This window comes from Amia ocellicauda, chromosome 8, assembly GCF_036373705.1.
Source record: "Amia ocellicauda isolate fAmiCal2 chromosome 8, fAmiCal2.hap1, whole genome shotgun sequence".
Taxonomy (NCBI): Eukaryota; Metazoa; Chordata; class Actinopteri; order Amiiformes; family Amiidae; genus Amia; species Amia ocellicauda.
The window spans coordinates 21,089,202-21,113,794 of record NC_089857.1 but is presented as its reverse complement, the minus strand read 5'-3'; the positions used below and the strand labels follow the sequence as shown (position 1 = coordinate 21,113,794).

The 24,593-nt window shown below is 38.5% G+C and overlaps 1 protein-coding gene across 5 annotated transcripts; it reads left to right on the top strand.

The window, feature by feature from the left end:
- The first annotated feature begins 926 nt into the window (after positions 1–926).
- On the top strand, positions 927–24,265 carry rufy3 (RUN and FYVE domain containing 3). 5 transcript variants are annotated; one of them, XM_066710639.1, is made up of 19 exons: positions 957–972; positions 1,089–1,403; positions 12,036–12,209; positions 12,800–12,917; positions 14,806–14,907; positions 15,032–15,155; positions 15,798–15,862; positions 16,001–16,066; positions 16,214–16,283; positions 16,530–16,622; positions 17,100–17,183; positions 17,575–17,742; positions 18,091–18,188; positions 20,383–20,502; positions 21,353–21,485; positions 21,811–21,887; positions 22,078–22,105; positions 22,394–22,465; positions 22,783–24,265. In XM_066710639.1, the coding sequence occupies exons 2-19, from the start codon at positions 1,148–1,150 to the stop codon at positions 22,924–22,926; spliced, it is 1,992 nt and encodes a 663-aa protein (XP_066566736.1). In that variant the 5' UTR covers positions 957–972; positions 1,089–1,147; the 3' UTR covers positions 22,927–24,265. The 5 variants fall into 5 exon arrangements, with proteins under 5 accessions (XP_066566739.1, XP_066566735.1, XP_066566736.1 ...); XM_066710640.1 differs by lacking the exons at positions 957–972; positions 1,089–1,403 and adding exons at positions 4,502–5,105; positions 8,959–9,018; XM_066710638.1 differs by having other exon boundaries at positions 928–1,403.
- Positions 24,266–24,593: the final 328 nt, after the last annotated feature.

Sequence of the window (24,593 nt, the reverse complement as noted above, 5' to 3'; positions counted from 1 at the left end):
ACAGTTGATGAACCGTTGCTTAAAAAAAAAGAAAGGTTCATTCTAATTATTAAATTAGCAGAGTAGAGGAAAATAAATTAAGATCTTAAGGGTTAATGAGAGGTCTGCATAAAAGAAACCTGCACTGTTTCCTTTGTTCAAATAACCTCCATGGGGTATAAAGATAGAGATAGGTAGGTAGGTAGATAGATCCTAAACCAGTATAACCTTGTCCATACTTTTTGATAAATGTCTGAGGCATGCCTTCAGAATTCCCATCTCAAGAATGGGCAATTCTGTTCTGTAACTTTGAAATATCTGAATACGACCTAGAATGTTTGACTTTTGTTTGACACAATAATGGTGGGTCAATTAAATTAAATAGCTAAAATCTGAGGTGGAGTGAAAACAAGGGAACCTCAAGGAACAGTTCTGTATTACAGATTTTGTAATGGAATACGTTTTACTTCTGAAAATTAAATTCAGATAACTATAACACAACAATTGTTATGGTGTCCAACTACGGATGATTACAGAACGGCTGGTCTTTCATTCCAGAAGCAATGCTGCCACCTTGTGAAGGCATATATGAATAACACAATCCCGAAATAGTTTTTTTTTTATGTATTATAGTAGGCCACCAGAATTCCCTATCATGTTTCAACCGTTTCCTCTTGTCATATTATTTTTGTACCGGCTGAAACTTACAAAAACACACTCACACACGTCTATTAAAGTATCCAGCCAGCTGTCGAATATAACATTAAGGTCACATTCGTGTAGCGCAGATTTCCGCAGTACTGCGTGGATCTGCGCGGCTCCACCAATGAGCTCACTGGATTTCTGCAGATCTGCGCAGAACTGCTGAAATCTACGCTACAGCAACGCGACCTAGGTTCCTGCGCCTTTAAGGGGGCTTGTGAGCCAATCAGAGCGCAGGTAAACACACACCGAGGGACGTCACATTTGAGACTCGGCATTTCTGAAGTTCAGGTTTGAGGAGAAAACAGACAAACTTAGCAAATGAACGGTGTTAGTTTTAATAATGATTTAATGACCCGTTTAAAGTAACCTATAAGCGTCAGTCTGCGCTTTCTTCCGACACACAGGTCCATGAATATCCGGCAGCGGCTCTGCTCTCCTGTCACATGACCAGCAGCTGCTGAAGATGGCGGAGCACGTCCGGGAATCACAAGTTTCACAAAGTTGGGATCACGGCTCGGACACGAAGGATTCGCCACAGCAACACAAAAATGGACATTTGGGACACAGCACAGAAGACTCGTATTCTCCCACGTCCGTCATCTTTTTCAAGGAGGCTTTGGCAGCTGCTGGTAATGTTAACATAGAGCTGGAGAGGAGAGAGACCCCACTTCCCGCTTCCCTGCAGCATGAGCTCGAAATACAGCAGCCCAAGAAGAGAAGTACGTGTTTTTAATTACATTTATTTTTCCTGCTCGTTGTTTTCTGGATGCTGCAACTGAATAGGCTGTCGATTGCTAATGGCAGGTGTGTGTGGGGGAGTCATCTCCGCGTTACTGTCATTTGGGGTGCATGATAATGATCATCTGGCAAGATCTTTCACTTCTGCTAATACTATAAATATATTTAAATTAGTTATACATTCAGTTCCAACCGCAAAAAAACTGCGCCCAGTCAAATCTACAGGGGACATGCATGTGTGCTTTTTTACGGCAAATTAGTGTTGCCTACCGTAAAGGTAATTCATCTTAACAAAATGTACCTCTAAACGTACGTGTGATTAATAAACAAGTAATTCAACATCACTGGATATGAGTTTTATAATTAAATATCACTAATCGTGGAAGAGCCTATCTGAATTGCATTTTAACCTACTTTCCTACTTTTTTTTCTTTTCTAATTGCATACATTTTCCTTTTTAGTCCTTGAAAGATTTATTTTAAATATCTATATGAGGTAATGAAGTAGTCCGTACTAGCTGAAAATGTACTTTGGCTCTTTAGTCATGCCCTGAAACGAACCAGGCTGTCTTGTTTTTTAAATGCCAATTGTGTCGGGTAGTTATGTAATTGCATTTCTTCATACCTGCTCTATTAAGCAAAATAACAACAGTTCTTTTGTTTTATGGTAATAGCATTAAGCATTTTTATTTGTAATTACGAACATACGATTGAAACTGACACCTCAAATAACCAAAAACAAAGCAGGCATGTAGGTGGATTAGTACAATGTTGGGTTAAAATACTTTATTGTACTGTATATTTCTTAAACATGTACTGAAAGAGACTCATCTGTTTATGTAACAGGAAAGACCTGCTGTAGCCACACATTAGAGGAACTACCTAGAATGAAACCCCCCACAGCCATCATGCATGATTTAACTACTGAAAGTGTAGTTCTTGATATGTTAAGGTAAAAACTGAGCGTTGGAAATTGGATTTTACTTCAAATCAGTTAGTTTACATATAAATCACTTTTGTGGAGGAAGAGACAGACTGTTACACTGTTGCTACACTTGATTTACTGTTAAAATACTATTCGAAATCTATTATTCAGTATAGAAAAGCATGGCTCCCTGGAAGCCCCCACCCCACTGCACATGACAGATGGTGGCAGCTATTATGACTCTTGCTGTAAAGTGGTTACATTGATGGCACAGTCATATTAATAATGATAGGCATAATGACACACCGATTGGACTGTTGGACCCTGTCTGTGGATTTTCTGTATATGATTACTACTCCACTTTCAGATAAAGTGACTGTTCAGAGGGTGGAGACGCTTAATTTGGAATAGCAGCTTCAAGGGTTTACATTGAATAATTTGCACTGTGGGGATAAATTAGGGAAGCTGAATAATGTGGGAAGAGAGGACGGGCATTTTTCCGATGACCACCGTTGAAGGACTTTTTGGACTCTCTTACAAACTGAGCATATGTCAATTGAATGTGTTGTGTAAGTAAAACTGCAGGCATGTTGGTGATCAGAGACGTTCCTCACGTGTTTAACTGTACATTACATCATTGTCACATTACCTGGCTTGGTAATGCCTTTTTATAATGTTGTAATTGAAATAGCCTACCAGTGTTCCCATAAAATGCATCATTTAGACCAATGCCTAGGCTTATATGGATTTGTGTGGCAATTAAGAATACCGTACAGCTCTTTAAATTAAAAAAGGATTTATGTCTGAGGTCTGTGCTGAGCCAAACTGAAATTATCAAGTGGCATTACCCACTCTTATTGGAATAAAATAACACCTGACTTTCAAATTAAAAGCTGTATGTCTGGTACAATGAGCATTTAGCTTTTACAGACTGCACTTCACATAACCAAGAGATCAAAGGATCTTAACGTGACAAATCATGACTTGGCTTATTTACCTGCTTCTCCATTTTGTAAGAAAGCTGTCATAAGAGATTGCTGGTCCATATATTTGGTGACATCTTACTTTGTAAAATGTCTCTGAAGATGACAACATGGAGTTTGAGTTTATTTTTTTCTGCCATTTTCAGTTAAACTGATTTCTTATGTACCTCATTTTAAAAATGAACGGACTGGCTCTGTTCCTTCCAGCACTGACGATCTGGCGTTACGTGTACCCAGATGGTTGGAAACAGCCGTATCTGTAAAGAGATCTGTTGCCTCTGTACAAATGTAGCTACTGTCATCTGCTAGTGCAAGATCATATCTGATGTGGATTATTCCTGAAGTGGAAGGGAGAGCAGTCTTTCTTCTGTGTACATCACAGACTTCTTTAATGTAGTTGATTTTGTAAAATTTGTCCAATTGGGACAGGATAGATCATACGCCTTTGTTTTCAGTCTGTCCTGATCTGTGGCCTGTTTGTTTAACCATGCATACCCCTATGCATCAAATGGCATTTATGTTTTTGAAAATAATGTCCCTCTAGATTTCTTATGCTAAACCTTACAGAGTCCATTTTTAAACCATGTTTTTGCTGTGTCTGTGGTCAGTGATGTCGGTGTTCAAATGCAACCCTTAATTGTGAGAGAAAATAGTTCAAACGAACCATTAAAACAAGCCATCTATTATTAAACCTACAGTCCCTTATTATCTATTAGGAGTATTAATTAAATGCATATCTATTTTGTTTTTTATTCACTATACATTCACTGCTTTGAGTGTTGCACTGTATATCCTTTAATAATGTTATTAGTTGGAAGCCCTGTTCATTAATGACGGTGCTTAGTGTGTATTTTACCAATGTTGAAACACCTGTCAAATCATGAAGATAATGTGATTTAAGGATAAGTGTAGCCTAATTCAGCTGCTGTTTAAGGAACTTCATCTATGACAAGTGCAGATTGCAAATTAAAAAGGTGTGTGGGATGCATCAGACTGCATAGGTTTTCAATTAATACATCCTGGGCAGGGATTGCTGAGAAGCAAGAGAGATGGATGAGCTATTCCTGCATCAGCATCACCAGCATCACTGAGGCATCTTGGGAATTGTTTTTGCTTAGACCATCTGTTCACGTGACTCCCGATGTTCAATACAGTTTATTAGCCGGCCATTTTGGTCTACACCCAGTGCACTGCGCACAGCCAATCCAATTAGTATGAACCAGGCAGAGCAGACGAGAGGAAGGTTGTGATTTCTGGAGTAGTAGGCTTTCTTCGCTTGTCTAAATCCTAGTGCTCGGTGCTTCAGAGAGGCAAAGTGCGCAGTGAAAGCCGTGCAGAGCTTTGTTGCAGAGACGGGAGCTTTTCCTCTCACTCAATCTGTGGGGAGACAGAGGGGGGTGATACAGCACACGAGAAAAGAACAGCATCATTGTACTCCTGCTGCATTGCTGGGGTTGTGTTGAGCCTTTTTTTTTTTTTTTTCTTTTCTTTTTCTTTTTCTGGAAAGACTGCAGCCAGGGCTGATCCAGTTTTTGGCAACTAGGCAGATAAGGCAGAGTGGGGTTTTGTGTTGTTGTTGTTGTACCAGCTGAGTCATCATGTCTGATCTGACGCCTCAGAGCGATGCCCCAACCCCCACCACTGACAAGATCACACAGGCTGCCAGGGAGACCATTTACCTTTGCAACTTTCGGGTCTCTGTGGATGGAGAATGGCTCTGCCTGCGAGAACTGAACGACATTTCCCTTACTCCCGACCCCGAGCCGGCCCACGAAGGTACGTTGTGCACAGTGTCAGTGTGTCGCTGCACAGGCTCATAGAGTCATGGATAGCCTGGAAAACATAGGTCTCTAGTCTCTGTCAGGTACATCTCAGTGGTATTGCACTGTCTGCTTATTGATGGTTTAATTGTGGGAAAGACTTTTCAGCCCCTTGCAGCGTATATTGCGTATTTCTGTAAAAGGTGTGTCAAGCTGCCAGCAAGCTCTATGTGAAAAGGGTGCTTTTTAATATAATTGAAGTAGAGGAAAACACACCTCTTTAAGTTTTTTTTTTTTTTTTTTTCTGGCCACAACCACAAATGAATTTGGACTGCACTTATTATTTATCTGCTCATTCGGTTTCCGCAAAGTTTGATGTAAAATTTTGTGGATGCCGACAATGATTTTTATAATGCAATTGTTCTGCTGTTTGGCTTCTGTCAGCCTTGCCAGAACAGCTACTGAAGGCTTTGCCATAAAATTCAGTTTGACTAAATGGAGGAAATTGTCTTAGCTCAAGGCGTAATTACTTTTCTGTTTACTCCTCTTAATAAGCAGAATGTAGTCTCCAGGGCATATGGTAATGAAGACTATAGACCTGGATGCTGAATTAACATTGTGACATTTGTTTAAGTTGGAATAACAATTGGAAATTCTTTTCAAAAATGAAAATGAAACCATAACCAAATGATCTAGTTTAAGTGAGCTATCCATAGAGACAATTCTTGTGGATACCGTTCATTATTCTCTGTTTCAATGTTAGGCGTGGATCAAAATTCCTCCTTGTCTGTGTCTGACCTAAATCTTTCACAAGAAACACATTTAAGTGACACTTGCTGTACACGTTTTCTGTGTGTCCTTTAGTTTTGTGCACTATAGCAATTAGAGGGCATAGCACTTTTCTAGTTACCACATCCATTTATTTGGCTTGAACAGGCATAGTTTTTTGTGCGTAATGCATAGCTATGATCATGAAAAGCCATGAATCTTGAATATACAGTATGTGAGACAAAATGATACCATTCATACTGCTGGAACTGACTAATTGTTTTAACTGTAGTTTACATAATGTGTATGTATTTGACATGTATTAATGTACAACAGACTTTTATTTATACATATGAATATTGATCTTACAGGCCTTACTGATAACAGATGAACATGACTAATAGCATGCAGTATAACCATTGGGCTGCTTTACTATTTAATTACTATCCTGAAAAAGCACTAAGTGCTGTGAACCTGCAAACATGCATTGTGGTTTGGAGACTGTGCTCTGGTGCCGATAACAAGGCCATTGTAAGAATTGTGTTAGTGCTTTTATTATTTATCAGACATTTGCACAGCTTTTGAGGGAGGATAGATGAGGTTAGTTTTTCTAGAGAAATAAATACAATTAAGCCCCCCCTTCCTAGTGTGTTAAAATATTTTTGATTTATTGATCTGAAAGTAAACTGCATGTAATCACTTTTAAATAGGTGACTGTGGCATCTGCTGGCCAATGGGGGAGGGGTCTTCCATGTGATTTTCTCTCTCCAGTCAAGGCTTTAATTTAGCTCCCAGTTTCCAAGAAAGATTTGCTATTGAAAGGCTCATGAAAATTGTAAAACCCAGGGGTATTGCTCCTGATTGCAAGGCTAAAGGTTACCGAGTGTTGAGACATGATCTGTAGTTGGGGAGGAGAGACATTTATTATCCACAGTCTAATGTGTTGTGTGCCAGTATTTGTTCTCTCTCCTCTACACCCCCTCATGTTTATTGATTGAGACAGTAGGCACACAAAACCAGAGGTTAGTGTATGTATATGTTGGGGTAATACATTTTTTTCTTGTGACACTACAGTATAATCAAAGAAGCAAATGTATAGTCACCGTAATGCCTTTTAGACTTCACAAATACAATACCATCATCAGTGTATATGTATGTGTTTATATGTATGCATTAAGGAAAGTCTGCAATCTACAACAGCTGATTTTATTTTCCATGCCAAAGTAAGAAATGGGTCCATGAGACAACCTGATATCAATCAAGTACAGAATTTCAAAAGCTGTTTCACAATTTTCGAGCAAAATTTATTTTCCTGTTAATGGCATGGGGTGGCAGCCCAGGTTCGGTGAGGGGGCTATCCTTCCTTCTGTTCCCTTGTGCTCTGCACTCCATTCAGCACTTACTCGCATGGGTTTCTGTTGTGAGATAAGCCTTCATCAACGAGGTCCTTTTGAAGATCGTCTTCAAAGCAATCGGTGACATTATAAGCGTAGTGTGGAATCATCATATTTCAATCCTCTAATCAATGTCCGATCTCAACACTCAACACTCCTCAAAGTTAATTTTTGTATTCTCTTCTTGATACCAGGTTGATTTCCCCTTCCATAACATGTTTTGTATGATTTGTATCTAATAAATGACATTTTAAAAGTTAATCGTACATTGCTTTTTGTATAACAGATACTAGAACAACACAATTCTGGTCTTGTATTTGAGTCTACTGTCTATCATAGGGCAAAATAAATTGAATTATTGGTTGAGCTGGCAGCTATTCATACATCAGTAGGATGTGGAAGTGGGTTTTTAGTCCTGGTTTGAAGTAATGTGTCATTTAGGGAACTTGCCAAATCACATCGCCACTGAATTCAATAGGGGCTCTAAATATCTTTTCTAGTCAAAGTCTGAGCAGGGCCTTATTTAATTGTGTGGTGATCTGTGGTCAAATGGCAGCTTTTCCTGCTGCAGAACACGCTTCATTCCAGCATGGTGATGCATGGCTGTACTCCCCTTTGTTCCCCTTGATATCAACACGGCCCACTAAAGATAGACCTATTTTCATGGGATGCATAAATACAAATTTGAAGCATCGCCACCACAGAAGCAGTGTTGTTCTGCACTGTGGCAACAGTAAAAACACCTCATTACATTTTAGTCATGTTTTAAAATTGTAGGTATTGATGTGCTGGTTTATGTCTAATCTATTGCATAACGGTTTGTGTGGTGTCTCTCAGGTTTATGGTACATTGTCCTGATGAGCCCCATCTCAAACCATTTCACACCATCAGGGTTACAACAGGACATTGCAATTCTATGGCACAAGACTTCAAAAACATAAGAATTGCACAATGCTCTGCAGGCAGGAGGGAAATACTTGTAACCCCTGGATATTTTGTCCTCCATTATCAAGATTCAAACATGGGTAGTTATAAGACATAAGACATGTATTTTTCCACTTATGGTGGCATCACCATAGTATTAATTTAATTTGCCCATGCTGTAATCTTTTCAGGTCACTGTTTTATGGCAGCTAGCCCATTTCCTAAATTTCTTCTGTGTTTTCTCCTTCAGTACTAGAAGTGTCTTATGCTGAAAAAGTTTATAGCATAGCCAAAAGATAACTACAATATGTAGGCCTAGGTGCCAATTATTTTAATGATTATATTTTTGGTTTTAATAACCATCTGTAATCTATAGGGTCTGGCCAGACATTTTATTTTAACTTTGTTTGATAGGAACTAATATAATCAAAAAATTGTCAAAGGTAAAAATGTGAATATAAACTTCATGGCACCTTTTGCAAATACATATTTATTAGCCGTAATGTTTTGACACATTTGGAAAATAAGTACCTCTATATAATGTCTCTTTATAACTTCATACTGTATAAGCTTTGCTGTTTGTTTTTTTTTAAAGTAGGGGTTCAATCAAATGAACTGTGCTCTTGCTTAACTTTAAAGTGTAGAAGGGCTTTGGAGTGCTGTTACTGTCCCCAGCATCACCACCTCCCCCAGTCTTGGTTTTTAGTGTTTTCTCAATTCATGGTATGCATGACACGCTATCCTTTTTTTCTTTTCTGTTTCTTTCCATTGCCCTTTGCAAAGACTCATGGGAGGATTTCACAGATTTGGTGGAGCAAATGCAAATGCTTGATGAGTTTGAAGGTGCGTATCACAGCATCATTATACAGCGCCTCCCATTTCAGCACACCCTCTCTCCAGGCAGCCATATTGCTCTGTAGAAGGACCCTCTTTAGTGGCCATCCAGTCTTGTGTTCCTCCTGCTCATGTGCCTGGGTTTAATGAGGCTGCATGACTCTCATGCATTTGTACTGTCTTTCTCCATTTCCCTCATGAGGCAGATCTCCTCGATCCCACACGCTGTAGCTCGGCTTCCGCTGTCCATGGGAGTTCAGTGCCAAGCGCTTTCATCATAGGGGTGTTAGCCAGCTTTATTACAAAGTGCTGAATTGCATGGAGACTGCAATGTGCCTGGTCCATTGCTTTTAAATCCTAGATAACCCTCTTTAGTGTTTTCAAAGACTCCTCCTTTTTTTCCAACATATGCAATGACAGGGTGTTTTGTGACATTTATATAAAGGAAAATACAGTACTATTATGTATTTTTTCATGAGTTTAATGAGGAAAAATACCCCTTCTAGTTTATGTCAATTTAATTTAGACTTCAGTGGCTTAACAAATGAATTCTAGAACATATCTGTGAAAAGATCAATTTTCTTTTCAGGATTATAACCATACAAAAAAGTGTTTGATTCTGTTTTTCAAGTATAAATATTTTTTAAATATCAAGGAACCTTTAATTCTAGTAATGTTCATCAGCTTTATGTGGAACAGTTTTATCTTTTGAAAATGTTCTAAAAAAAGTACAATAATGGATTGATTCTTCTGTTTTCCACAGTTGCTTAATTATACAATAGACCTCGGTTTAGTGCTCTGCAGAATCCTTGACCGTGAAATATGAGTTATCTTCTGGTTCATTCGGGGTGTCTCCCTCTGATTTATTAATGATGCCTTCATCAAATAACACAGTTCAAAGGAAATCTGTCAACTTATTTTTATTTTTAAGAATAGTTAATTTCCTCTGGTGTGAGATGCCTCGACTGACATTTTTGCACTTCTGCATTACAAGAGGTAGTTTCAGTTGATCTCGGAGTTGTCCTGTGAGATAGAAGTGAGCACATGAAATATCTTCAACCCTTCTCTTTGGAACTCTGTATTATGCTTCCAGCTTTGTGGCGATGTGTTATCACATTGAGATTGACAGGCATTCGCCATAAAATCACATTTCTGCTGGCTGATGTTCACGGTGACCTACACCAAAACAGCCTCCATGTACCAGGTGACCTCTGACACAGTCCATTCCCCTAAGGGTAAAATTGGAATTAATCGCTCATCCCATGAATATGACCGATCAGTTCTTTAATAATGGAAATGAATACGGTCATAAAGTGGTTTAATGTTGGAAAAATCAACTTCAGCTACAGATAACATTTATGTTAACCAATTTCAGTGAGGTGATCCATTCCAGTGAGCAGACACCATCAAAGGTACATCACATAATTCATAGCAGTCAGTTATGGAAAAATATGTAAAACCTAAATATGTAGGCTGTCGCTCTGCAGCAAGTATAGTCACTTACTGGGCCTTCCACTTAAGGCATATTTCCGCATGTTTGATTTTGAACCAGATGGATGCAGAAATGTTCTGAATACATAATACAAATGGAGGGTGTGGTTTAGTAAGGCAGGGTCATGGGCATTACCAGTGAGTAGGGAAGCACATTGCAAAAATAAAAATAAAACCAAGTAGCCAATTGAGGGACTTCCTGGCTGCTGTGATTGTCTTTTCGCTTGGAAGGAAAGAGTAGGTGTGAAAGCAGAAAAGTGATGATACTGTTCACTAAGATACATATATACCTTTAAATATGTTTGAATGTATATCTGTACCCTTTATGACTGGCAACTGGGGAGATTACATTTTAATTATTTAATATAATTTTGATTTACTGAATGTTGACCAACAGAAATCTTGCGAACATTGGGTGTGATTCTCTGGTTGTGTAAGTATGGCTTGTAAAGGTTTACACAGACAATGAAATCTAATTTGTACTCTGTATAATCAAACTCTTAATTCATGTCCATAGCTACTGGTTCATGAAGTGAGCATTTTCCTCAAGTTCCTCAAGTAATAATACTACAGCCGCTGTCAAACACAGACCCTAAATCACTCAATGTTATAATGTATATTATAATAATAGCGATGAAGTTGACAAAAGTACGAATTATGCAAGTTGTTATTTTGCAGATAATGTTCATTGCTACTCTCGGGTGTTTGAGGAAACGGCAGACTATTATTGAACAGCCAGGCCAGGGCCACGCTAAACTGTTGATGTCGGCACTTATTTCCTCATAATAGACCCGCTGCTGAGAAAGCATCCATGGGGAAAATGTGATCACAAATGTTGTCGTTGAAGCAGAGTTTGAAAATGTTTGGAGAATCTTTAATATGAAGTCTCTTACCATGACCTTAATCCGTCAGTGCTTGCCTGTACCACCGGGCAGTTTCTCTGTGAAACAACCACTTATAAAGCCTGCACTTTTTGTATGCAGAGTAGTCAATCGGCATATAGTTTGTTACCACAATTGCCATATAGTTTTTGTCTGTGGTATAAAAGTAGTGTAATTAACTGCTTTCAGTCATGCTGAAATACGTGTTTCTGATGTACGAGTTGGTTTAATTCACTAGAGGGATATCTGATGTTTGCCTCTGCAGTATGCATCTGAAATGGATCTTTTGGAAAATTGTGCCTTGTCATACTCTGTTCCCAAGGGGCCATCTTGTCTTGACAATACTGCTAATATTTAGCTTTCAACTGACATTGTTTTCATTGGAGGCATGTTTTATTTTTTTCCATGCTCATTAACCTTTTTGCCTTTGACAGTTTCTGCATGATCATGAAGTAATGCTTAAACTTGTTGCTTTGGTCTGCCTTATTATTTTCTTAAAGGTACATGCTTTACATTGATTCCTCAATGGGCTGTTGATTAAGTGACCTTGTTTTTTCTTCTTTGGTTCATATCAATTAAAATTAAAAAGGTTGAAATGCGAAGGGTACATTATGGTAGTGTATAATGTATAACAATATTCCCAACTCTGTTTAGATCCCAAGGATCCCATCGCGATTGAAAGGCTGAACCTCATGAACATGGCCAAGTTAAGTATAAAGGGCCTGATCGAGTCTGCGCTGAACCTAGGAAGGACGCTGGACTCGGACTATGCTCCTCTGCAGCAGTTCTTTGTTGTGATGGAGCACTGTCTAAAACATGGACTAAAAAGTAAGTTATTTTGTTACCAATCCTAGGAAATAGATTTTAATTTGAGTATACTTTCTTTTCTTATTTTTCTTTCTATGTTGAATTGAAAGGACTGGCCTTATTTCATGCTTTTTTTATATTAATATTCCCTTCTGCATTCGTTTTTCTTCACGGTTATTCCATCTGTGGTGTTATGGATGCTGAATACTTTTAAATTGCCACACATTTGAGAACATTGAGAATTGCAGAAATTAAGCTGGCCACCAAGAAAGAAGTAAATGTGTTCCACACAATGTTTTGAGTGGGCATTCATATGGAAGGCATTATTTTGCCAGGTTTTTCAAAATACTAAAAACTTGTACATTGATGAATGTTCTGTCTAAGGGGAAGGTAAATTTAAATGCAATTCATTTTGTTGCTTGATTTGGCTGAATTTGTGTTTCTAACAATACCCATTCAGAACCAGTGAAGGATACTTACTTTAACCATATAATTTCAGAAGGAAGACCAACCTCAAAAATTATGTGTTTTAAATGTATTAATTGTTTATCTATGTAAGGTACTATATCTCTGAATGCATTTTCCAATAATTAATCTTATTTGTATCATAGCAAAGAAGACTTTCCTTGGACAGAATAAATCCTTCTGGGGGCCCTTGGAGTTGGTGGAAAAGTTGACCCCTGAAGCAGGAGAAATCACGGCCAGTGTGAAGGACCTGCCTGGACTCAAGTAAACATTACAAACGTTATTATAGAACTGACTATTCCTCCTACACCTCTGCATATAATTACAATGCACATGCTGGCCACATTTAGTCAATTTCTGGTCAAGATGTACCTTTACACCAACAATATACAGTGAGGGGAAAAAGTATTTGATCCCCTGCTGATTTTGTACGTTTGCCCACTGACAAAGAAATGATCAGTCTATAATTTTAATGGTAGGTGTATTTTAACAGTGAGAGACAGAATAACAGCAAAAAAATCCAGAAAAACGCATTTCAAAAAAGTTATAAATTGATTTTGTATGTTAATGAGGGAAATAAGTATTTGATCCCCTATCAATCAGCAAGATTTCTGGCTCCCAGGTGTCTTTTATACAGCTAACGAGCTGAGATTAGGAGCACTCTCTTAAAGGGAGTGCTCCTAATCTCAGCTCGTTACCTGTATAAAAGACACCTGTCCACAGAAGCAATCAATCAATCAGATTCCAAACTCTCCACCATGGCCAAGACCAAAGAGCTGTCTAAGGATGTCAGGGACAAGATTGCAGACCTACACAAGGCTGGAATGGGCTACAAGACCATCGCCAAGCAGCTTGGTGAGAAGGTGACAACAGTTGGTGCGATTATTCGCAAATGGAAGAAACCCAAAATAACTGTCAGTCTCCCTCGGTCTGGGGCTCCATGCAAGATCTCACTTTGTGGAGTTTCAATGATCATGAGAACGGTGAGGAATCGGCCCAGAACTACACGGGAGGATCTTGTTAATGATCTCAAGGCAGCTGGGACCATAGTCACCAAGAAAACAATTGGTAACGCACTATGCCGTGAAGGACTGAAATCCTGCAGCGCCCGCAAGGTCCCCCTGCTCAAGAAAGCACATGTACAGGCCCGTCTGAAGTTTGCCAACATCTGAAAGATTCAGAGGAGAACTGGGTGAAAGTGTTGTGGTCAGATGAGACCAAAATCGAGCTCTTTGGCATCAACTCAACTCGCCGTGTTTGGAGGAGGAGGAATGCTGCCTATGACCCCAAGAACACCATCCCCACCGTTAAACACGGAGGTGGAAACATTATGCTTTGGGGGTGTTTTTCTGCTAAGGGGACAGGACAACTGCACTGCATCAAAGGGACGATGGACGGGGCCATGTACCGTTAAATCTTGGGTGAGAACCTCCTTCCCTCAGCCAGGGCATTGAAAATGGGTCGTGGATGGGTATTCCAGCATGACAATGACCCAAAACACACAGCCAAGGCAACAAAGGAGTGGCTCAAGAAGAAGCACATTAAGGTCCTGGAGTGGCCTAGCCAGTCTCCAGACCTTAATCCCATAGAAAATCTGTGGAGGGAGCTGAAAGTTCGAGTTGCCGAACGTCAGCCTCGAAACCTTAATGACTTGGAGAGGATCTGCAAAGAAGAGTGGGACAAAATCCCCCATGAGATGTGTGCAAACCTGGTGGCCAACTACAAGAAACGTCTGACCTCTGTGATTGCCAACAAGGGTTTTGCCACCAAGTACTAAGTCGAAGGGGTCAAATACTTATTTCCCTCATTAACAGGCAAATCAATTTATAACTTTTTTGAAATGTGTTTTTCTGGATTTTTTTGTTGTTACTCTGTCTCTCACTGTTAAAATACACCTACCATTAAAATTATAGACTGATCATGTCTTTGTCAGTGGGCAAACGTACAAAATCAGCAGGGGATCAAATACTTTTTTCCTCACTGTATCCCTCTGCAGATGAAGGGGGCAATTTCAAGATTTCAGGATTTGTAGGTTGAGAGAACCAGGGGGAGAAGTAGTAAGATACAGTGGGGCTGAGAGAACGCACTGTAAATCATTCTGCATATAATGTAATTGTGCTGAACCCTGTGCTGTATGTTTTTAATTTTGAAGGACCCCTATTGGTAGAGGGAGAGCCTGGCTTCGTCTGGCTTTAATGCAGAAAAAACTCTCGGATTATATGAAGACATTAATCAACAGGAAGGACCTGCTCAGGTAAATGAGAAACTCGTTATTTGCATTAGAGGCTGTGAGAATGCAAATGCCTTCATGTCTTTCCATGCCACTGCTTCGGTTAGTTTGCAGTGATCTGGGTACCAGTTTTCATCTTTCCTTTCAGTGAATTCTATGAGCCCAATGCACTGATGATGGAGGAGGAAGGAGCTGTGATCGCTGGGCTGTTAGTGGGGCTGAATGTCATCGACGCTAACCTATGCATGAAGGGAGAGGACCTGGATTCTCAGGTGCCGTTTGTACCATTACTCTTCTGCAGATTTGAGTCCAGGGTTCATATAAGGGGGAACTAGAAAGAAAGCGCATATTTTTCATTGTTAATATCTATTATACTGCCAGTGGTGGGATATATTATTAATATTAATTAGAATGAGGAACATAAGGTTGGTATTGTATAGGAAATCAATTGTGTAGGGTCTGTACAATATGCAGGATATGAAGTGTTTTTACTAATAGTTGATGACAATTTGTGTTAAGTATACATGTGGGGAATATGAGTATACTTTATTAATTGTGGTACTACTAAATTAGTCTTCTCCTTCCATTAGTATAGCTGAAGGGACACCCTGTACTTTGGTCATAATTGGGACAAATGTGTATAAAGGGCATGTGATTAAACATATAAAAACAATACAAATGACCAAACTTTGGGTAATTTGTTTCTTAATATTTACCACATATAGGTCTGATCCTGAAATGTACATATAATTCAATTATTTTGATATCAAATTTTTAAAAGTAGCACAGACTGCTCAGTTTTTTCACATTAACAGAAAAAGAGATGGTGTTTTGATGCATAATGTTATGACCACAACGTCGGTCTTCTGTCAAATTACTGATTCTGAGACTTTCTCTTTGTTAACCCTCTGCAGGTTAATGTCATAGATTTTTCCATGTACCTAAAGGATGGAGGTCACAGCAGCAAGAGCACAGAAGGGTATTGTATATCTTTTATTTATGGTTATGTACAGTTTCACTGTATTGCTTAAGCTTTTTAATTGTGTATTTCTGAGCTATTCTGCTATTTGAAATCCCTCAAAAGTATGCTAATTTTGCTTTATTCCTTCTGTTTTAGTGATGGACAGATTACAGCGATTCTTGACCAGAAGAATTATGTTGAAGAACTTAACAGACACTTGAGGTATCAGTATTGTATTGAAATTACCACTCACAAGTGAAAACAAAACAAATGTTATTTTAGAAGGTAATTCTTCAATGGAGTTTCCAGTAAAAGGCTATTCGTAGCTTTAAAAAAAAAAAAAATTTAAATCTGCTTTCTTATCAACAGTGCTTCAGTAAATAACCTGCAGGCAAAGGTTGACGCAATGGAAAAGTCAAACACAAAGCTAACGGAAGAGGTTTGTCATTTCCCCTTTGTAAAATACAAAAATATGAACGCATCCAATTAATGTTTCAGATTACAGTGCGTTTCAATTGCATGATTTTAATAAATCCCACAAAATAATACATTGCCAAGACTTGCCGGATACCTAGGTCTCTGGATCGGTCAGATTGGCAACGACCAGACTGTCGAAGACTTGGTCAGACTTGAGCCACTTACCGTTAGATGTCCAACACGGTCTTGTTTACTTCTTGTTTTTTAGCTTGCAGTTGCAAACAACAGGATCATAACCCTACAAGAAGAAGTAGAACGAGTGAAAGAGGAGAGCTCTTACCTTTTGGAGTCAAATCGCAAGGTATTGGAGTCTTGCAATGTTTTTGATTTTAATATTTTTGTTAAATAACAAAAACAATCATCCTGTCTGGAGCCATATGGTGTGTGTCTGTATAGTAAACTTAACAGTATCCCATTAACATTGGATTAGTTTACTTGGGTTATAAATGTTTATATATAAAAATAGATAGCTGACAAATCCCCTTTACATCTACATTACATGTTTTTTGAGCATTTCTGAGCATTGCTCTTCAATTGCTAGTGCTTCAGCGCTCCTGGGAGCACAAATGTCTGTTATAATTGATAGAACGCTAGACTGAAACGAGGACTTGGCCGACCAGATCTGAGCTGACATCGTCTGTGATGATCGCCTTATTACGCTGCTGCAGACCTGACCTAAACTCCTTTAAATAACGAAGTCCACAACTATGTAATCTATGATGTGATCAATGATCCCATATACTAATGTTGACATCTGTTGCATTTTGTATAACCAAAGGCGTCAAAGGCGGACGGGAGTGCAGACGGGCACGTTCTGGGTGAAGCACGCAAACAACTCAAGGAAGAGACGCAGCTCCGTCTGGTATGTCGCTGCTTGTCTACCTTTTTACCATCTTGTCTCGTGTTTCTATTGCACCTGCATGCATTGCCTCACAGGTTTACTGTTCAGATTCTGCTGTGTTCAGATTGGTTTTGTTTAAAGTAGATGGAAGAAATGCAACTTAATGCAACATGAGTGCAGTTCAAAATATTGGTCATTAAAGCTTGCAACATACAATACCCTTCAAATAATGACAATTTATAATCAAAGACAAAACCTGTAGACACATTTCACTTATGCACAAGCTGTCTAGGATCCAGACTCAAACTCATTCTGGGATGATATGCATCAGAAATAACGTAGGGGTTGAATTCTGTGAACATTGAACTGGGTTTCAGGGGGTCTTTGAGTTGAAGGGGTTTGTGTTCATTAGGATGTGGAGAGGGAGCTGGAAGTGCAGATTGGCATGAAGCAGGAGATGGAGCTGTCAATGAAGATGCTGGAGAAAGACATCTGTGAAAAGCAGGATGCGCTGGTGGCTCTGAGACAGCAACTGGATGACCTGAGGACACTCAATCATGAACTTTCTCACAAGTCCCAGGTACTGTACAGGAGATCTGTACAGATATAACCGCTGTAAATCACTTTTTCATGTAAAATTAGGATTTGAAAAATAAAACTAATAACACAAATATAATTAATTTAGATACATTTGTTCAATTTAAAGATATGGTTTGTTAAACTAGGACTAAATGTGTTGTAATCTATACACTTGGGAAAATAATAAGTGTTCTCTGAGCATTCTGACCTCCTCTTTTAATGGAAAGTTTATGTTCTGCCCAGCCTCCTAGATTTGTATTATTTTGCATCTGTGTCTATAATGGAGATCTAATTATTTCTAGAGCTTTGTCCGGAACTATAGGTGTTTTTATTTTTGTCTTAAACCCAGAGCTCTGAGGGTGCTCTTAAACAGAAGACCGAGATTGTCAGCCGCTTAGAAGAGAAAACCAACCAGATGGCTGGAACCATTAAACAGCTGGAGCAAAGGTAAGAATGTATCACATCTGGGGCTTTAACATGGGTTTGATAAGTGTGGGATTATATTGTTGGACCCACTGTCTGCCTGAGCTGACAATTTAAGATGTCCCCCCACCTTTCCCACTGCTGTGTGTGAGGCAGCAAAAGCACCTGACACATTGCATACCTTATTTGTTGTTAAATGCTCAAACAACCAAGTGTATTGTATGAATGTGTGGCCCTTGTTCCCCAAGAACAAGCAGGATGTCTTAAATGGACGTGTTATTTCACCTTATCCTTTCTGCCGAAGCGCTTGTGAAATCCTGTCTTATTTAGAGTTCCCAATACTGCAGGACTCGGCGGTTCTCCTCTACTGTAATAACAACCTTTCTCCTGTTCTGTCCCATTATTATTTTGTTTCATCACTTCATTTTCATTCTGTCCACTGCTTGGTTCTTTTATGTTTTCTAATAAGCGAAAAAGATATGGTGAAACAGGCCAGAAACCTAAATTCTGCAGCAGGCAAACTCATCCAGAAACCGCATTAGGCCGAAATCTGCGCGCGCGCGCGCGTGTGTGTGTGGATGGGGGTGGGTGGGGGGCAGGAGGGGGTGGAAGGAATTATTTCACAGCAGATCTGATACTGACTCTGATTATAAATCCCTGTGTAATATAGATATGACAGAAATAGGATAATAATCTCAAGGTTAAACATGGGTGGTAATTCTTCCTTTTCTTATGAACTGTAAAATACTTTTCCTAGAGTCATCTTCTTAGATACTGTTTCCTAGCCTATGCTTTAACGATAAGGTGGCAACTAAACCAATCCCTGTTTTTTTTCCCTTCAGTTGTGAGCAGAGCACTGTTATCAGTTTCAGGGTAAACACAATGGGAAATGAAGGCTCCAGAAATAGCAAGGATTTCCTTATTCAGTAAAGAGTTTTAACCTGGGATTAACTCCCCTCTTGTCTCCACATGTCCCTTCCCTTTTATAATGTCAGATTTCTTTCAAGCGCAGTGCAGAATGGGAAGCATCTCCAAACTGCATTTTATGTCTGCTGCGATGTGTGTGACCTTCCCTGATAGGCTTATTGTAAAGCAATCCCCAATGTGAAATGTCTGGCAGTGGACTTAGGGTTCAAAAACCATTTGGGAAAGTTTTGCATCAGTGAGCAGAACAACGAATATAAAACACGGAAGACTGACCAAATATCCTTACCTTTGAGACCAGTTTGTAGGAATATATATTCCAAATGTTTTCCAATGGCAAAACACTGGTAGCTTGTCCATTTATGGGCAGGCTGTGTGTGTCTGTGGGCCAGAAAACCGAGCGTATGACCTGAAAAGACCCGTTTTAACTTTTGAGTTTGAAACATGTCAGCTACAGTGAGTCATAGACTGTATGATGCTGATCGACGCCAGCAAATGGTGTAATGCTTTTTAATTTGAGGACATTTCGAATACATTTTAGTTTTCAATGCGCTTCTATTTTTTATTATTATTATTTGAAAAGACATGTACAGTTACCAGTTATTACCAGATGGCTTGCAACTATTTTGTCCTCTTTCCTAGTAGCAAATAATTTTAACCAATTTCAAATGTAGAGACTGCTGCTTATAAGAATTGGATCATTGGTATGTGTGATACTGTTGGAAAGGGCAAGTTCTCATTACTTTGAAGCATTAATATCAGTAGAGATTTTTAATCTGTTCTTGAACTCCTGAAGATATGATTTGCATTAGGTGGATGTGGCACACATCCCTTACTTGTGCTGAAGAATCATGTGGCTGAATTGCATTTTTAACCGATAGCATCAGTAGGATGAGCAAGAGGAGCAACATTTAAATATTAATACACATAAATCCGACAGTTGAGTACGTACCTTAAACAATCCAAATCAATATGTAAGGTTTTTGTTTGTATGAAAGTAATGGTTGGGCTGATTTATGTATTTACAGCATATGGGAAAAAGTGGAAATGTATGTTGATCTAACATAGGTGTAAACTGTAGTAAAAAAATAAATAACAAATAGCATAACAAAATAAAAAAGAAAAAAAGAAATTCTGCCTGGTTCACCTTCTTTGCAAAGATCCCTTCATCCCTTTCATTCCCTGCCCTCTTTTGTGACTATCATTTGGGTCCTTTTTTTTTTTGGTTAAAATGGATCTTCCTCCCCACCATGGCTTTTGTTTTTTACCACAAGTTCATGTGGCTCAAATCCAGATCACGTCAGGCCGAGAGGGATCGTGACTTAGCGGAAGAGGCCAACCGGCTGTTCAAGCAGGAGTTTGGGGACAAGATCGAGGGCCTACAGCTCGAGTTAGACCAGTCGAAGAAACAGAGGTTGGTGGCATTTTTCCTCCTTTTCAGCCGACAGTGTGGAAAGGAGGCGGATTGGCGGTTTCTCATCCTTCAGCCTCCATCTTTATATTCACTTTATGTAACCGTGCTCTCTTTTCAATCCGGGAACATCAGTGTCCAAAACCATTGCTACGTTTGGCAGCTGTATAGACTGATGTACTCTTCATAGTATGAAGGATATGACAACGCCCCTTGAAGGCAGACGATCATATCAAGTCCACATCCTGTAGTAGACCTTTTTTGTTCTGAGGAAGGCACCGGTCACTTCTAATCAGATGTAAGTTGTAGGTTAAGTGAAGGACAGAGGATTTCATTATACCAATTTAGAAGAATCTTTTCTTAAATGTTCCAAGACCGGGATGAGTTGAACATCACCAAAGTCTCAATCTCAAGAAGTATTTAATAAATCTTCGAGAGGATTTCCTTTCAGTATGTCACTTAGGAAAGATCTTGAACAAAAAAATGACTTGAGGTTGAAGTTGTTTTCTTTTGAACCTACTCCTGGATGGACACCATTCTACTCTTCAATCATACTCGTATTGTTTGATACCAGTTGCAGCATCACTATAAAAAAAGCTGGAAGGAAAAAATCTGAATTCAGTGAGTACTGGATAATTTGTTTACCATGGTAGGTAGACTTTATTTTCACAGCAGTGACTGAAAATTAGAAATGGTACTCTAGCCCTCCTGTTGTTCTATATCACTTACTTACTGAAACAACCATCAAATGAATAGAACTCACAAGCAGTTGTTTAATTAAAGCCATCAGATTATCATATTAAACAACGGAAACATGTACCCTGGTTTCAGTGTGTGCCTGTACTTTCTGCAGATACTACTTGGAGCAAGAACTGAAGAAGGAGAGGGAGCGAAAGAGCAGCCATCATATCGATAGCACAACCGGGGATAAGAAACCCCCTCCGCCACAGAATGACTTCAGGCAGCAGATGGACGATATTAAAAAGGTGAGAGCCAAAGAAAGGGGGAAAAAAGAACAGCTTTTACAATGTTGAAAAGCAATGACTGATCTGTGAAGGCAGAAGCAGGAATGAACCATTATCCTTTTAGAGGAGTCCTTGAACTCTGTTATTAGCACTGATCAAAGTGAACGTGGAAATTAATAAAGATCAAGATGATTAATTCCAAACGCATCTGTTAGTTACTGAGTGCTGTTGTGAATTTCAGAAGCCTGACACAGTACAACATGATTTTAAAAGACATCTGATGTGGTTGGTAGTTGATAATAATAAAATGCAAATTGCAAAGGCCTCTTTTTTTTTTTTTTCTCAGGAGCTGCAGGCAGTTAAAGAAGAAAATTGTAAATTAAAAATTGTCTTGGATGAAAAGGAAAACATCAACTCTGACATGTAAGTAGTGGTTGTTTGTGATTTATACTAAAGATAAATGCAGATTGTATTAATCTGTTCAGATCAAAAAGAAATGCATGGCATCTGATTCCAAAGGTTGTCTTCAACTGTTTACATTTTTCATTTTATCTCACTTTTGTTTGCTTACAGATCTGTACCTAACCCATATTTATTTGTTTTTGTGCTTTAGGTCACTGTCAAAAACTGATAAAGAACAGGTAAGGAACCGTTTTACTAATCTACCAGGAGCCGTGTTTCTCATAGATCGTTTAGTCTCGGTCCTTTGTTTACTTACTGACTGTTTAAATCACTCGGTTCGCTGACCCTGGAGTGTATTTGCAATCGGTTTAAATCCCCACCACACTTTTATTTAAGAAATGAATTGCTAGATATTTTTAAGCATGTTAAGCATATTACCCACAATGGGTTTCTCCTTGAATTTAATGATTACTTCAGGTTTATTTCTTGTTAATCTGTTTATTAACTCTGTACTTTTCCATGATCAGAATTTGATTGTGAACAGCGAGCCGTCGATCTGCAGACTGTGTGAGGAGGAACAGTCCTTAACCAGGTCTAAGGTACACACAAACAGTACACTTTTTAATGCATGGGGTCATAGTCAACCTAAAACTGTAAAAAATAAAAATAAAATGATATTGCTCAAAAAGCATGACACAACATTAAGAATGTCAGTTTTTGATTCATGGCTAATTGAACTTATCTCACATATGAGTCTGAGAGTTAAAGGAGCTACAAAGCATGAGCAAAAATCAGATGGTTGAAACTTGCCAAGTAATCAATTTAGGAAGGTGCTTTGCAAATGTTACATATTATTATAAACAATGTAACTTGTACAAATTGAAATTTGTTCTAATTTGATGTTATTTCTTTGTAGAAATTGTGTAAGAACTGCAAAGAAATCTTCTGTGAGGATTGTCTAACAAACGAGCTTCCGTTACCCTCTTCAATCAACCCTGTGCAAGTCTGTAACGCGTGCCATTCCACTTTACTCCAGCAGTACTCCACGAGTCCAGCCTAACCCAGCTGGCAACACAAGTCTGTGTCTGTAGAAACATACAGCATATCGATTGAGAAGAGAGCTGCGTTGGGGAATCATTTGTTGCTTTAAGAAAACCCTTATCATTCTTAGTGAGATTTTAAACAGCGATGCAGTTTGTTCATGATGAAGAGCTTTATATCCGGATTGCAACAAAATGAGGTATCAGTGTTAATATTGTATGTTTAATTACCTCTTACTGATGATTGTATCAGAGAAAAGATTTATGGAGTTTTAGAAATGTCCACCGGGTGGATTTATATTTGTGCTAATTATATGCGGCGGCAGTTGTGTTGCATAAATTATCAGGCAATCTGATGAAAGCTTATCTGAATGGTGATTTATGTTTGCTGTAGAAGTGAAACAAGATAAAGACTTCAGACTTGGATTTTGTGACCATTTTTAAGATGGTAAATGGACATTTTTGGTTTCTGTAGGTCAAATTTTAATCTGGCTTTAAATATTTACCTCTATCAGACGTCTTACAATTTGTGATTATTCTAAGTGCAATATGCAGGGTTTTATTTCAACCTATGATTATACAATCAACCCATCAATTGGAAGTTGAATATTATCTAATCGTAAAATATACAGTGTTTTGCTTTTATCTGCCTGTTATGAAATCTTGCCCTGATGCATGTCGGAAACGGCAAGAAATTTAGTTTTATGGATGGTTAAATACTGATTAATAGAGATTTCAATTGTTGCTGCACAGCACTTTTAAGTTAAATCACAGAAACAAAACTGAAACGACACTTCCATCCAGTTACACAGGCCATAAAGACATTAAAAGGAGGAAGTTTGTTTGGAGTAGTACAATTGTATGTTAAGAGATTAAAACAAATATCATAAGGCCTTTTTAAAAAAAAAATTGCCTTTCTAATTGTGTGGGCATTTTCCATTTCTCCCAGTATCATTTATTCCTCTTAGCACAGCTCATTTTATGACAGAAGGAGCTATAATTTGAGAGAATCAATCTGAGAGACCCTTCAAACTTCATGTTCAATTGCAATTTAATCGAAGCATTGCACAATCATGCTGTATCTTTGGTAGCTTTACTTCAGATCCTGAAATGCATCTTACAGGATTCTAACTATAAACAGCTTTTGTGTTTTTCTTCTTCTTGGATTTCTTTTCATTTGAAAAGATTGTTAAACCTTAATCTTTTATTAAAAGTAATTGAAAATGATAACCATTTTCTGTCATTGCTTTCCATTGTTTATACATTGATGAAGACTGTGACTGTGTCTGAATTCTAAAACTTGACTTGTTTCTTGACTTGAATAAATTAGTTTTCCTATTCAAGGAGAACTTACATCAACCGTGTCACGATCACATTTGTATTTTGCCTCGCTATATTGCTTTCTTACTAATCGCATGTGAGGCCTTCATATTAAGATGCTTTTATAAGAGCATTTTCAGGAGGAACATGAATCTACAGCCCCCGAAATTAACTGAAAGGTCCTTAATTTTTGCAACAGCCTGAGTGAGTCATTCAGTTAGTCACTACACCGGATATTAGATGTTAAGTTTTATTACTTTAGATTTACTGATTTTTCCAAGTTTATTCATTAAAAATTGTCCTTTATGTAACACTGTGAAATTAAGTAGTCTGGGCTAATATGAAACTACATAGGTTTGGGATTTGG